General features: G+C 35.5%; 1 protein-coding gene across 1 annotated transcript; it reads right to left on the reverse strand.

Moving 5' to 3' along the window:
* Window positions 1-1,428: 1,428 nt before the first annotated feature.
* LOC114465443 (CD81 antigen-like) lies at window positions 1,429-12,943 on the reverse strand. The gene is made up of 8 exons (XM_028450461.1): window positions 12,815-12,943; window positions 11,768-11,882; window positions 5,180-5,277; window positions 4,820-4,894; window positions 4,523-4,636; window positions 3,089-3,187; window positions 1,898-1,981; window positions 1,429-1,796 (listed from the first exon to the last, which is right to left on the reverse strand). Exons 1-8 carry the CDS (start codon window positions 12,878-12,880, stop codon window positions 1,734-1,736), a joined length of 714 nt encoding a protein of 237 aa, XP_028306262.1. The 5' UTR covers window positions 12,881-12,943; the 3' UTR covers window positions 1,429-1,733.
* Between the last annotated feature and the right edge of the window lie 2,354 nt (window positions 12,944-15,297).

Below are 15,297 nucleotides of genomic sequence, written 5' to 3' on the forward strand. Positions count from 1 at the left end.
ACCAGAGGGGTCCATTGGTACTTCCTGAGCTAACCAGCTCTAATGTATATTTTGTGAATCACAGCACAAAAAGAAAATGTGTCACAAAGCATGAAAACACCTTTTTTGTGACCACACCACGTGAAATATATGGAAATCGAAATTTTGTGTCATTGTCACGAGCTTTGTGAGACTGGGCTGGCATGTAGCCAGAAATGTCTTTGATTGGAACCAAAAGTGGTTTGTGAACTAATTTTCTAAATTGCTAAAGTCAAGTAACTAGCTAACCCTCAGTAGTCTGACATGTAGTTTTCAGACTGCTGGAGAAAAACAAAGGAAACTCTAAGACGTTCTTTGAGAACATCTAAACTTAGCTCAGAACGATCTTTGGATTTCAAACTTCTGAAAGCAGGTTTGTTCCATTAAGAAAACTGGTAATAGTCTTTTTTTAAGGAAACACAAAATAGAGACAAGAAATGTGGCAGCGTTTATTAGCCCAGAGTCTGAGAACAACTGGTTTCATCACACAACACATTCTCTCTGGCCAATGAAACCCTGTAGTCGTTACACCAGGGTCAACCAATCAGGAAAAGGCACGAGATCTTGATGACCTGCGTCCGACATGAATAGTACATTTTTTTTTACACACCCACTTAAAAGAAATTTAACCTCACACCTGACGTACAAAAGGTTCGTATAACGTTGACTGATAAATTAAAAAATTCCACCCTTGTCAAATTAAAAAAGATCAAGTAGATTAACATTTATAATATAAAATCTATCAAAGACTAAACTAAAATACAACAATCTGCCATAACATTATGACCTGAAGCAGAGGAAGGGATTTAATTTTTATCGGTACGTGTCAGAAGCAGAGGAAATTAAACACGGTGACTTTGAACACACTTTGCTTTTGGAATACAACAATAAGTTAAGTATGTGGTGCCTAACGCAATAGGGCAGAGGTAAGCAACTTTTATCCCAGCAGGGCCATAAAAATGTGTATGTTTGATCAGAGGGTCACATGATCAACATTCATGTCAGCATTTGGAATAATGACCAATCTGAGCATTAATACAGAAAAGAAAAAAAGGTTTTTTATTGTAATTTTGTGTGTTTTTCTGTCATTCTGTGTATGTCTGTTGATCTCTTGTTCATTGTGAGGCATTTTGTGCATTTCTGTATTATGTATGTGTATTTTTCCTGTAAAAGAGATCATTTTGGAGTCATATTGTGTATTTGTGCTGCCATTTTGCATTTTTTTGGAGTAATTTTTGTGCATTTCTCTTGTTGTATTGCTTGTTTGTTAGTACTGTGGGTTTGCGGTGTAATGTTTTGTATTTTTCTTCTCTTTTTGTGAACTTTTGTTGTAAATTTCTGTAATTTTGTGTATTTTTCTGAGTAATTTTGTGTATCACTTTTGTCATTTTGTTCTTTTTTTTAGTAGTTTTGTGTGTTTTTAGAGTATTTTCTGTGTTTTTATCTTGTCTTTTACTGTATTTTCCTGCAATGTTGTAATTCTTTGTATTTTTTATTGTATTCTTGCTCTTGTTTTGTGTATTTTTCTGTCATGACAGACCGAGGGCCGTATGTGGCCTTAGGGCCTAGTTGCCTATATGTCTGCACTAGGGGTATACTTTGATTGGTCGAGGTACAATATAGACATGTAGACATAATGTTGTGGCATATGTGGTCATGCTCTAAAAAAAGAATGAAACATTTCAAATCTGTAGTTTAAGGATGAAGACGTCCTGTTATACTCCTGGGCTGTTACGGATCCCACAGCAGAGAACCATGGTGAAGATCATCTCAAAGATCTGCAGGAAACAGAGGGAGCATTAGAGCTACTGTATACAACCTTCTCTATAACAGGAGCAGATTTACAAAAGCTTTGGTGAACCATTAGAACATCACTCACCATGATGACGGCAACTACCAGAGCAGCTAGACCAATCAGATAGAGCTTCTCCGAGAAGAGGCTGATCAGTTTACTGTGACAGCTCTGAGTGATGGGGAGGAATGGGGAGACAGTTAATAATATAATATAATATAATATAATATAATGTAATGTAATGTAATGTAATGTAATGTAATATAATATAATATAATATAATATAATATAATATAATATAATATAATGTAATGTAATGTAATGTAATGTAATGTAATGTAATGTAATATAATATAATATAATATAATATAATATAATATAATATAATATAATATAATATAATATAATGTAATGTAATGTAATGTAATGTAATGTAATGTAATGTAATATAATGTGATAAGATATAATATAATATAATATATTATAATATAATACAATACAATACAATACAATACAATACAATACAATATAATATAATGATAACTATAACTGTTGAACTGCCTCTGAGACCTCTTTTAAAGATATCTCCTATAACCCTAAAATGAAATGGTCCTTCATAGTCAGTACTTTATTTATTCTTCAGAAAAAATGAACAAAACGAATCAAAACTCTGACCAATCCCTGTCATTCGGTCTGAATGGAAAGAACCAATCACATACCTCCATGTCTCATCCTGGCCACGCCCCCCTCTACCCCTCACCCCCACCTACCGTGTCACCATATGAACCTCATACTTGGAAATATTGACAACGACTGAGAAATCCGAAGTGATGTATGTCTGTTTGACTGGTAACTGTTTTTCTTCAGGGGGAATTTGTAATTTTGCATGTTGAAGGTTGTGGGGGCGTGGCTTTGGACGGAGCACTGACAGGAGGGAGAGGAGGGGGTGGAGCTTAGAGGAGGTGCAACTTTCCACATTATACAGTAAATAAGTCGTCATGTCGGTTAGCACGAAGGATCCCTCAAAACTCTTCCTATTGAGCAAACTTAACAAAGAGTTTTATCTTTTAATTATTGCTTTCCTGACATTTTGGCCATTTTAGCATTTTGGCTTTTGGAGATGTGAAAAATAGGCTTGAAAATGACCAGGAAAGGTGTCTTATTAGATATAAATTGGTTGATAAATACTCAAATAGCGTACAAATATGGGCATCCATAGGTGACACTAACAGAATTTACAGTATGTTAAGTCAGAAAAAAAGAGGTAAAAGTGTTTACTTTAGCTAAAGGAAAACCTTCTGCAGTCTTTCCAGGACACAAAGTGGCAGTGACTTGTATGAAGAGTGGAGTGTCGTCTCCTTTCCCACAGCAGTCGAGCTGAGGAGGAAACAACAAGTGAGTTCATATCTACGGTTTATAGTTACAACAAAACCTTGAAATCATGATCTGTAGCTCAGATCTACCCACACCAATGTTTTCTACAATAAATGTAGCTAAATACAGTCTCTATTTTCATCCTAAAGACCACAAACATATGGGGAAGAATAAACATTTTTTTTTTTCTGATTCATCAATATCACACAATTTCTAGTATTCTTGCATTACATACATGTACAGTATTATTAAAATATCAATAAATGAGAACAACTCAAATCCAGTTTTTAAAATGTGCTAAAATATTCATCAGTAAATTATTTTTTAGTATTAATGTAGTTATCGTATAAACGTTTCCTTCCTCTTGTAATATATATATATATATAGTCCAAGTCCATCAAAAGTTGAATATTTCTCACACAGATTATTATTGGTAACAGAAATGTATTAATTAGGGTCGAGACGTGACACTGAGTTCACAATATGATGATGAAATAGACGATAAATGAAAAAACAAAATAAAATGCAATCGGAAAAACAAGTGTTTTATTGTTTTATATATGTATATACTTACTCTGGGTATGACCTTTGCAACTCATTTGGAATATAAACAAAAACTAATAATTGAAGTTAGATTCTTTACTTCTATCGCCAAAACACTTTTTGACACAAAAAACCTGCACTTTTTCTTTGATTTATTGGTTTTTTTGCCATTAATTCAGTAACATGAGAGTTGACTGTTATAATAGTAGAAATATGATGGAGGTCGGCTCCACATACAATTGTTAACTAAGTTTGCACTTCTCTGCGGAGGAGCAGCTAAGCTAATACAAGCCAGCAAACCTCCAACCTGTCTCTGTACCCACATGTACGTCTAAAAAAATTAGAATATCATGAAAAAGTTTCATGTTATTGCTGGTCACTCTTTTCAGAAAGTCAAACCCATATATGATATCGGCTCATGACACAGAGTGAAATATTTCATGCCTTCATTTCTTTATTATGGCTTATAGACAAGGAAAACCCAAAATTCAGTGTCTCAGAAAATGTGAATATTACATAAGATCAATATAAAAATAATATAACAATAATAATCAAAAATAGATAAATTCAAATACATTTTTATTCAGTATTTTATTATTTCAAATTATCTCATCTCAGGGGACCTCATTTGAATTCCAGGCGACCCCACAAGGGGTCACGACCCTAAGGTTGAAAAACCCTGCATTTCATTATTACAGTAAGTGTGCAGTGGTAGGGGGGGTACGTGGCTTCAGGTTAAATGTCTGAAGGGGTACGGGGACTGTGGAACGTTTGGGATGTTCCACTGTGACGTACCGTGGTGTGGAACACGTGCAGAACCTTGATGGCTGAGTCTTTACTCGGAGAACCTGAAACATCCACTGCCTTGATGTACGCTGAGTCGTAGAAATTGATCAGCTCTTTGGAGATCTGATGGACACACACACACACACACACACACACACACACACACACACACACACACACACACACACACACACACACACACACACACACACACACACACACACGAAGAACATCAATGCCAAAAAACATCAAACATACAGGAAGTATGTGTGTGTGTGCGTGTGTGTGTGTGTGTGTGTTACGTACAGTGTCCCTATTCATGAAACCCCAGATGGCTGCAGCCACTTCACAGGCGAAGAGAATCACCAGAAAGAAGAAGAACTGGAGATGAAAATAAAGGTGTTTATTAATTTATCCATCTATCATGTTCGATATTAAAGTAAGTCTTATCTATGCAAAACTCTAGTCCATGAGGGCTGCTGTCCTGCATGGCTCATGTTTTCACACTTTTAAACTATAGCCAAACCTCACAATCAGGTGTGTTGAACATCTAAAACACATGTGTCAAACTCAAGGCCCGTGGGCCAAATCTGGCCATTTAGAGCATCAAATTCGGCCCCAGGATGAAGTCGAAATTACAGAAAACTAAAAATCCAAAATACTAACCGTTCCCAGAAGGCACTGGGATTCTTGAATAGCACCGTAACATCCGAGGAATCCAACCAGCATCATCACAGCTCCCACAGCTATCAGTATGTACACACCTGCGCACACACACACACACACACACACACACACACACACACACTGCAAGTTAACACTGGAGAGCATGCAGGGTTAGGGTCAATTATAATTGTAATTGCAAAATTGATAATTAATTACAATTACGGCATAATTACAAATGTAATTTTAATATTCTGTTACTGTTGCAATCGTAATGAAATTGTAATTGAGTTTAGATAATTGCCATGAAAATTTGATAGAAATTGTCAATTCTAATATAACGCTAAACTGGGGAACCATGTTACAGGTCTATGTACAGTTCTACACATATGTAGTTAACAATCATTAAAATATGTTTCATATCAAGCTTTACCACATTTTAAATTAAAATAAAAAAAAAAAAAATCTAGGCGTATACTGACACAAAAAAAGGATCAGATGCCCACACCAAAAAAAATAAAACCTATATTTTCATTGATTATGAAGCCTAACAAGGTAAACAATAGATAAGAAATAAATGACATGATAGATAATTGTTTTTAGTGTATTTTACAGCTGTTTTATGACCAGTTAGCATTAGAGACGCTAACAGAAAGCTAACACAAGAGGAAGGTGAACTTTATTAGGTCATTTATTTCAGGCTCAGTAATTGTGATTAATTGGAATTGAATTTTAGTAATTGAGATCATAATTGTAACTGACTTTCTGAGAATTGTAATTGAATTGTAATTGGGGAAAAAAGGCTGGTCACTGTAATCGTAATTGAATTGTAATTGAACATGGATAATTGAAACGTAATTGTAGCTGAAAAATGAAATTGACCCAAACTCTGTAAAACAATAATTTTGTAAATCAGCAGAGTTCAGAAAAGGTTCAATTTCCTGTTTCTGTAGCTGTAGCTGTAGCTCACCGCCGCCAGGGGGCAGCACAGTGTGAACTGTGATTATCATGTCCACTAGATTTCCAGGATGTTTCCTGTTTCCTCTGTAGGATGATGACATGACCACAGGGATGTGACATTATTAACAGACAAACAAATACCTGAGCCTGAGGCAGAGAAGGAAACCCCCCATAACACAACCTGACCTTTGACCCTGAGAGGGGTTGGGACGTAAACTGAAAACATTTACATTTAACACTCACATGAGAAAAAAACAAGTTAGCGTATTGAGAAATATATCTATTTAAAAACAGTATTATTTAAAAACACAATAAAACAATGATTCATGTGTTTTCTGTTTTATTGATAGAAATGTTTAAATCTGACAATAAATGAAAAATGTTTAGAACATTTTTTTTTTTTCTTTTTCTTTAAACAAAATACAAAACAATGAGCAAAACAGTTATAATGTAAAAAAAAAAAAAAAAAAACCTTTAAGCACACCTTTAAGAAAGCAGACATTCCATTTCTTTGCATGCTTTCAATTATTCTGTTGTTATGATGTATGATGTACTGATGATAAACTCTTTTCTCAAAGTGTTTTATACTTATATTTGATAAAGTTTTAGCTTTAAAAATACACATTTTACCCAGCAGAATAATCATATTCAAAAAGTGTTTTGTCCTATTGTTGTAGGAGGAATGTGTTCAAAAAAAAATGTTAATGACTTAAGATTTGTCTGGAGATTTTGTTTCTTTTGAAAACTTTAGAAAAAAAAATAGTATTTCTTGTGATCAGTTATGATTCATCCTGCTGATTTCTGCCATTCCTAAAACTTGGATAATAGAATTGTAAAATAGTAGGAAGAATAAGTTCATGGTTTGTCTCCCACCAATAAGACGCCTAAAATGGTGTCAAGATAAATCAAATAATATATACTTGTATAATATACACTTTTTCCACACAGTCTGTTTTAGGATAAATGTAATAATCCAATTTTGTGGAAAGATTACTTCAGAACAATTTATAGAACTACAATAGATTCATATTCCAGAATATTTCAACTTCAAATCTTTTATAAAATTCTAGCAACAAAAGATGGAAAATGATCCCTGTTGCAGTTTCTGTGGCTTCTCTTTTATTTTTGTCCACATGTGGCTAAGCTTTGGATCAGTGTACGGTCATGGTTAAGGTCTATGGATATTGTTTTGCAAATTATACCACAGAATATTTTTGTTATGTGTTTTTGAAATCTTTAGAACTGATTGATTATCGTCATTCTCTCTTGGGTTTCTCTTGTTCTATCCACGGACAAACACATTTTCTTCTGTGATCAACTTCAGGATAAAAAACATAACGTGCCCTGGAAAAACCCTCGGCCTGACAATTGAAAAAGATAAAATAAAATAATATATATATATATATATATACATATACAGTATATACCTCCTTTACTTCTTTAAAATCAGTCCATGGCAAAGTTTTTTTTCAAAATCCTCAAAAACGCTGTTTTTTCACCAAAAATTGTCCGACTGGGAAATGTTCTTCATTACCTGGAATCCCCATATTAGTACCAATGTTTTGGTGTGAGCGTGGTTGGTGACACACATATTTACACATTTCTAATTATGGACTTAGCCTGTAATGTTTCTCTCTAATTCACATTGGCCTGTATTTTACACAGCTCTAAAATGTGTGCACAAATCAGGATTTCTTTAAATTGAAAGGGTCAGATTTTTAGTTTTCTTTCTTTTAACAGCTGACAGAACAGCGCCACAGGACTCAAAGTGGGAAAAAGCCAAAGTGATGCAATAAAGCTCTGGTTACAACTGAGACATGAGCATTGGCTTCATGAAAAATGCATCCCTCACTCTGTATACCAGCACTAGAAGATGAATGATACATTTGTTTCTCTTTAATGTAAACGTTTTAGTTTAAAGCTTCATATTTTCTTCGGGAATACAGATTTATTTGGTCATGATCTTATTGAATCACATACAGTAGGTATTACAAAGGGTGTTGTCCAGTGATTTTAATCTCCACTGAAGGATGATGAGTGCACGTCAAACATGCACTACAGCCGATGGTTCTCAACTGGTGGGTCGTGACATGGCTGCAAGGATTTCTGAATGAGAGTGACTGTAAGTGCCATTTATTCTTACTACTAACAGTAGCATGCAGCACAGTGCATTACATTATCTACAAATGATATAGTTTATAGAGGACAAAATGAATAGATTGGCTATTTAAGTAATGTACAGTGATATCATGATGCATATTTAGTATTAAGATCACAGCTTGATGCACACATGGAACACCTCAGATACAGATTTGGACTAGTTTTATATTTTAGTCCTCACTGAATTTACAGAAAACCATTTGTCAGAGTTTTCTGCTTATAAGATATCTACTGCATTATATTGGAATATTGTTTTTATACAGTATACATCAGCGGTTCTCACACTTTTTTGGCTCAAGTACCCCATTTTTCTCATTTCTGAATCTAACTACCACCTTTGCCCGACTACAACACTTTGCTTAGAAAACGATTTAAAAACAACTATAGAGCATAATGATGGAATGAATGAGTGATACACATTTTTTCTTCTTCTTTTGATCATGTTTGCGCTCAGATAATTTTTTAAACTGCATTTTAGTTGAATTAGATTTATATTTCATAAGTGAATATAGAAAAACAGTGGTTTAAGATTTTATGTTGTTTTCATTTATAACAATAATAATAATAATAATAATAATAATAATAATAATAATAATAATAATAATAATAACAATAATAATAATAATGATTTTAACACTTAAAAAATCTACCCCATTTAAACTCTGATTTAGTGGCTCCTGAATAGATTGATTTCTATATTTTTATTATTTAGATTGACATTTGTTCATTTTCCACTCTTTCTCTCTCTCAAGTACCCCCTGTAGTGCCGTTGCGTACCCCCATTTGAGAAGCACTGGTATATACTATAAGTGCTGCTTTATTTGTATTTCTGCTCTGAGGAGGATGAGTGTTCCTGAATCAGGAGATTAAATTAAAAAAGTAAATAAATATAAAAGTATAATGCATTTGCACATTTAAGTCTTTTTTTTTATTAGTATCCTGTGCTGAATTATACAATATTTCCTATAAAAAAAACAGATCTCTAGGGTTGTAAAACCAAACTTGAACGATTTCAGTTCTTTACAGGTCGCATGAGTCCACCAGAAAACATGAAACTATCACATAAATTAATCCATTTTGATATCCTCATATTTTTGTGCTGCGACACAAATTGTAACTGTAAAACTGGTTTTATTTGAATAAAACAATACATTTATTATATGTAAATTGGAACTTTAAAAGCCACGCCATGCAAGGTACCATGTCTCAGATGTTTCCATTTTATTAATTCTACAGATTCAACTGCTTTAGTCCAAACCAACCTCAGTCCAGAACCTTAAACACTGGGTTCATCAAAGCCTCTGCTGAAGGTTTTTGTGCTTAAAGTCAAGCTCCTCTAATGTGGCGTGACAGAAAAGTGCAAACATCTGTGACTCTAACAGACTTTGACTGTGTGTAGGTGTCCAACACATCTCTCCCTCATCCATCACTCACAGACATCTACTATCCTTCTGTCTACGCTCTTCTTTTTTCACTTTGGTGTACACAGAGAGACGTCTACCAGGGCTCTGCAGCAAAGCACACATTATTTCCACTGCCTACCATTACTATGACAACACCCTTTGAGGTTTGAAGGCCATTGAGACCTCAAGAGAGACGGACGGTTTCAAGGCCCCGGGAGGTTCATTTAATTCTTGTTCTCTGAGGAAAGCACAACAAACACCAGCTCAGAGACACTTTTACTTCAGACATTTGTTTGAAAAGAAGCCATGTGTTGCTGATATAAAGCTATATTTTAGGTTAAATCCCATGTTTTAGCTCTCTTAACATTCTCTATTTTTTCATAATGTAGTTGTTTGTGTCTGTCTGTAAATGTTTAGCTAGAGCTGGAAAAGGTCTGTAATGGTTTATGGTCAGAGGTGCATGAAAAGGGAAACATTTACGATCTTGCTCTTGCATGTGAGGTGAAAGTAAATGAATCAGGTCTGATGGAGTAACAACCTAAAACTAACCAGGATTGGTCATGTTATTGGTCATGAAACTCTCCTGATAGATAAATAAGATGATCTCCTGTGTCAGGATCACATAGACCTTCACATCATAGAACCACTGGTCCTGTGCAGGTCTAACACACATAGTACAGTTTGTTGCATTCAGGCACACACTGCTGAAGCATGGATTGCAAAAGTTGCTTTATAAAATAGCAAATATTCAAGGCATGAGACTTCATTAGGTCTGTGGTTTTATGATGGGGGGAGATTGTTTCATTTATTTGAGCTTCAGCAGCTGAGAGACTAAAAACTCTCCATGCTTCCCTCTTTATGTTCACTTTCTCTATATACAGGACTCCTTTTTACCCAGATTACTCTGAGCTAAACTAATGTAATGTAAAGTGCTGACCTGGCTCTGCATTGGATGAGTTTAAGCTCTGACCCAACCCTCAGACCGCAGCGCTGACACCAGATGCAGTGTTGAAGCGGGGGCGTGCGCCCTTTTCTGCCTTACATAAATACCACTTTGGTGTACAAGCTGCCTAAAAACATCTCGTCCAGACTATAATTTGAGGGAAAATGTGCAGATGTACGAGTTCATTGAAATTATGCAAGGGCGTATGTTCAATGAAGAGCAAAAAAAGGAAACGTTGCCTTGATCTGGTCTGGGTGGGCCCCTCCTGGGCCCTCCTGGCCTCTCCTGGCCCCTCTGCTACTCCGACTCTAAAATCACGCGTGGGCCTTTCCTCTATAAAAAGTAGAGGTTTGCCCTCACAGTGTATATTTACTGTGCAGTAAGTACAGGAGTCTAAATGTAAATGAATGGGCTCGGATGAGTCCAACAGACCAGGGGGAGGTACTATCATGTACGGAACCGTATGTAGAGAAACAACAGTTCCTGTAGTGGGACGCAGCACCTGAACCTGAGGTTTAGTTTAGTTTACACTTCATTAGTGTAATTATGATCCTAAAGAAGTGGCTTTAAAGTGGGGGTGACAAAAGGAGAAGACTGCCTTGTAGTTATTGCACATGCTGCTTTCTTGCATCCCACATGTGTCCAAACATCTGTCTGAAGCTTCTGACCTTTCTTAGAAAAAAAAAAAAGCCTGTGGTCAGGTGATATTGCAGCGGATTTACGTAGATCCTGTTTCCTGATCTCACGGTCACCTTCTATTTGTGGAGCGACCCAATGAGAGGTTTACCTCTACCTCACCTCTGACCTTCCCTATAAATAAACCTAAAGGTGAATGAATACATTATAACTGATGTCACTGGGCAGGAACAATAAGCACATGAATATGTAGAGCAGATCAGTGTGACCCTCTGGACAACTGTCTAATTGAATTTGTTCTATCCCAAAAACAAGTCATTAATCTTTAATCTCTCTGTACAATATAAACAGTAACTTCCTTAAAATAGTTCCATCCAAGCAGTCATCATGACTGGGGCTATGATATATTTACAACACAAAGTAAAGGTTAGACTTACACCAGGTTTGAATGTTAATTTGAAGGAGATAAATGGTCTTTTCTGAACTCACTGATATAGAAGGTGTTGGGAGCCTGATGGCCTTCAAACTGCAGTATGAGGAGGTTGCTGGTTTGACTGTCATGGCGGAGCCACAGAGCCACTCCCAGGATAACGCCTCCAGCCAGCTGTTTTCAAAAGGAAAAGAAAATTTGGTTAGTGTTGGTTAGTCATTTAAACACATTATTTAATTATCCTGATGATGGTTTTGTTTATTCAAGTCTTTAATCTTTCTAATATTTTTTTTTCCTGATGTGAGCATGTGACCATGCATTCCTTCCCATTCACATCCTGACACCTCTGTGACCTGCGGCCCACACTATCTCTTCACAGATTTTCCTGAAACTAACAACAAAACCTTCAATGTTACCTTTCTGAAATAACTAACACTTTGTTAAACACTTCTTATAAGGGTTGATAAAAAAAAACAAACTCAGAATAATCTTTCTGTTTCATGCCAATGCTAAGGTTTATTCCAAGATATTTGCACTTTTTATGCCCTGGTTGTGCTATTGTTCCCAACAGAACAGGAAACTAAATCTTCAACATGAGAAAAAAGAGAAATGAGGAAGAGAGTGCTTAGGGTTTATACAATGACACGAAGGAAACCGTCCATCAAGTGTGACATGTTCAGGATATGGCAACTCTAGGCTCACCTAAAACTGAACTAACAACAGGATTTTTAACCAGGATTTACCCTAAAACATGAAAGAAGTTGAGGTTTTTCTGTGAAAGTCTGATGAAACCCTGTGAGTAGAAACAAGATGACTTCAAAAACTTCTTTCAATACATTTTGTGTATAGGTCATGCTGAAGCATACGTGCAAAAACCAGCTTAAGTCTATTCTCTGAATGCTTCACCCTAAATATCTCACAGACAGGGCAGAAAACACCCCAAAGGTCTATCATTTATAATTCCATGTGCTTAGAAGAAGAAACATGCAACTGCTAAATCAATTAATGAAGCAACAATGGAGCAAATATTAAAAACAGGCAGAAATTCTAAAACAACAGAAACAATGTGACACTAATTTTTTTAAGTAAATGAAATTCCAACTCACCCAGAATATAAAATTTAAGAAGAATAACATATATTTAATGCATTTTGTGCAGCCAGCCACAGCCATGTTACGTCTTATTGAAGCTTTTCTGCTCAAATCAGACAGTGTGTGTGTGAAGCAGAGGTTTAAAGAGTCCAAACAGACAAACTCCTCCTTCACAATCAGGAGTGAAAACCGAGACGAGAACGGCCCACATCCAGAGGAGAGCAGAAAGGGCGGCGCCCTGAGCCCACCAGGGTGAACGAAAGGAAGAAAGTAAGTTACCATCCTGGACCTGCAACAACTGTGTGATTTATCAACACTTCACCTGTATTTCATGCAAACGTTGTTCTCATCCACTGCAGATGCCAGTTTGAACCCAAACACTGTCAAAATAACTTCCCAACACATTTATCGTGTTTTCACAGAAACAAACCAGAACAAAAATGGTGTCAAGTGAATCTCTGTCCTCCTTGTCTATTAAAAAAACTTAAGAAATCATAGTAAACACCCTTCTTAAAAATCATAAATGTAACTTCAAACATTGGTTTTTATCCTCTTATTGTAAATGTAGAGTGATAACATGAGACCTTTCATATAAGTTGTGGCGAGACCATGAAAAACAAAATGTCTGCTTTGTTTTCATTGTCTTTTCATTTTTGGGATTCCCAATCCAACAATTCAATGAGCAAAACTTTTCCAAAGTTCAAGTCACATGACCATTTGTCAACAAAGCAAATCTTTGTGATTGAGTCTCAAGCAATCTTCTGAGCAGCAATTTCATCCTTTGTTTCAATTCATGATCTTTGAGGCCTATCCTTAGTCTTTATCTGCATTAAAAGAGGTCATAGGGATCATATAACTATGATTGAAATAAATGCACTGTCTACAGGGCGTATCTATTAAAATGGCTTTAATGCTATGCTTTTACCATTGTTTTACACCTACAGAAAAAAAACAAAAACCAAAAAATAATAATACATAAAAAACACCTTTTAAAAAAAAAAAAAAAAAAAAAAGTGTTCAAATGCAACTATTTGGGTTTCAAATATTTGTTAAAAATCTTATTCTATTGAAGCATTATTTTATGGGCTTGGATAATAAAGACACTAATGTCATCCCATACATACCAAATATGGCCCACGTACAAAATTGCTTACTTCAATCAATAAATAATATAAATAAATATATAACTCTCTTAAATCAAAAAAGACCATTTTCAAAAAAAACTGCGTTCAAATGAATTTTTTTTTTTTGGCGGGGGGGTCAAATTTGTATGTTTTATTTGAATATTACTTCATTAGAATTAAAGCTGCTTTTTAAAAATGTGATAATAAAGACTAATCTAGCTCTATAAAGGGTTTTCACTTACGTCACGTTCTGATTAGTAACCCGGATGCGCGGCCATATTGGAGGCACTCAGAGGTAAACACTGCGATGGATAAATGTCAGAAAGAAACCACAGATAAGCTCCTCAAAATATGTTAGAGATGCAAAGGCATACAGGGAAGGACTTGGACCACAGGACAGAGCACGATATTTGGAAAAGTTAGGGTTCATTAGTGGTGCAGATCGTTGTTTCCCTCGTCTTGGATCAATGACGACTCAGAGAGTCTTCCGTCTATTGCGTATCCTGATATGGTCAATGACCTGGTTTTAACCCTAACACAGTCTGGGTCATCCTTATGATAAAGTTCAAACCTTCTACCTGGAATACAATGAGAAATACAGCACATTTTAGCTTTACGGTTTAAGAACGGTGATGCTACTGTAGCAGGCTATTAAATGTGATTATATTAAGTCAATAATGCCACATGCAGTAGCTTAATATGAATTATAGTATTATCATCACACTAGAAAATGAGTTGCTATCAATAATTCACTTACCTGACAAGAAATGGGCCGAAACAAATTTGGATGTTGTCCAGATTTTTGCCTCATTGATCCTGGTTTAGCTTCTCTAGCCATAAGCTCCTCCTTTCCTCTGATAACCTTTGACATTGTTCTCTCTGATTCGTTGTATCTAATCTATAAAACTCCAAATGTTTTTCACGGTCTGACCGATTGGTACAGCCAAAAACACAGCAATAATTCACCATTTCCTTGTCCGATGTTAGGGATCTGCTTTGTTTACCTGCCGAGTACCTCCAATATGGCGACTTCCGGTTTGATGACGCGCCTTGAAAACCCTTTATAAGTTAGGACACTGATTCTCAAACTGTGGTGCGGGTTTCATCTAGTGGTACGCCAAAGAATCATTTTATTAAATATAAATATATAATATATAAATTTATTTTCCTATATTTAAACACAGTGTTACTGTTCAAACTGTGTGTAATGTTAGTAGAGTTTATACTCCAATATTAATCTTTTCTACATGTTTAAAAACATTTAGTTACTGCCATCACGTGATTGTCTAGTATCTATTTGTCAAAAATGTTGATGAGACCATTTCACTTTGTGACACTGGAAAACAGCGCCCCCTGCTGTATGACGTCAGGCCG

The sequence above is a fragment of the Gouania willdenowi genome, chromosome 6 (genome assembly GCF_900634775.1).
Source record: "Gouania willdenowi chromosome 6, fGouWil2.1, whole genome shotgun sequence".
NCBI lineage: Eukaryota > Metazoa > Chordata > Actinopteri > Blenniiformes > Gobiesocidae > Gouania > Gouania willdenowi.

What these genes read in the sequence shown, in the direction of transcription:
- LOC114465443 (XM_028450461.1), bottom strand. Translation starts at nt 12,880, where the DNA reads ATGGCTGTGGCTGGCTGCACAAAATGCATTAAATATATGTTATTCTTC. An exon ending in CCCAGTGCCTTCTGGGAACG is followed by an intron (nt 4,895 to 5,179) that starts GTTAGTATTTTG and finishes TTTCATCTCCAG; the next exon opens with TTCTTCTTCTTTCTGGTGAT. An exon ending in TGGTAGTTGCCGTCATCATG is followed by an intron (nt 1,797 to 1,897) that starts GTGAGTGATGTT and finishes TGTTTCCTGCAG; the next exon opens with ATCTTTGAGATGATCTTCAC.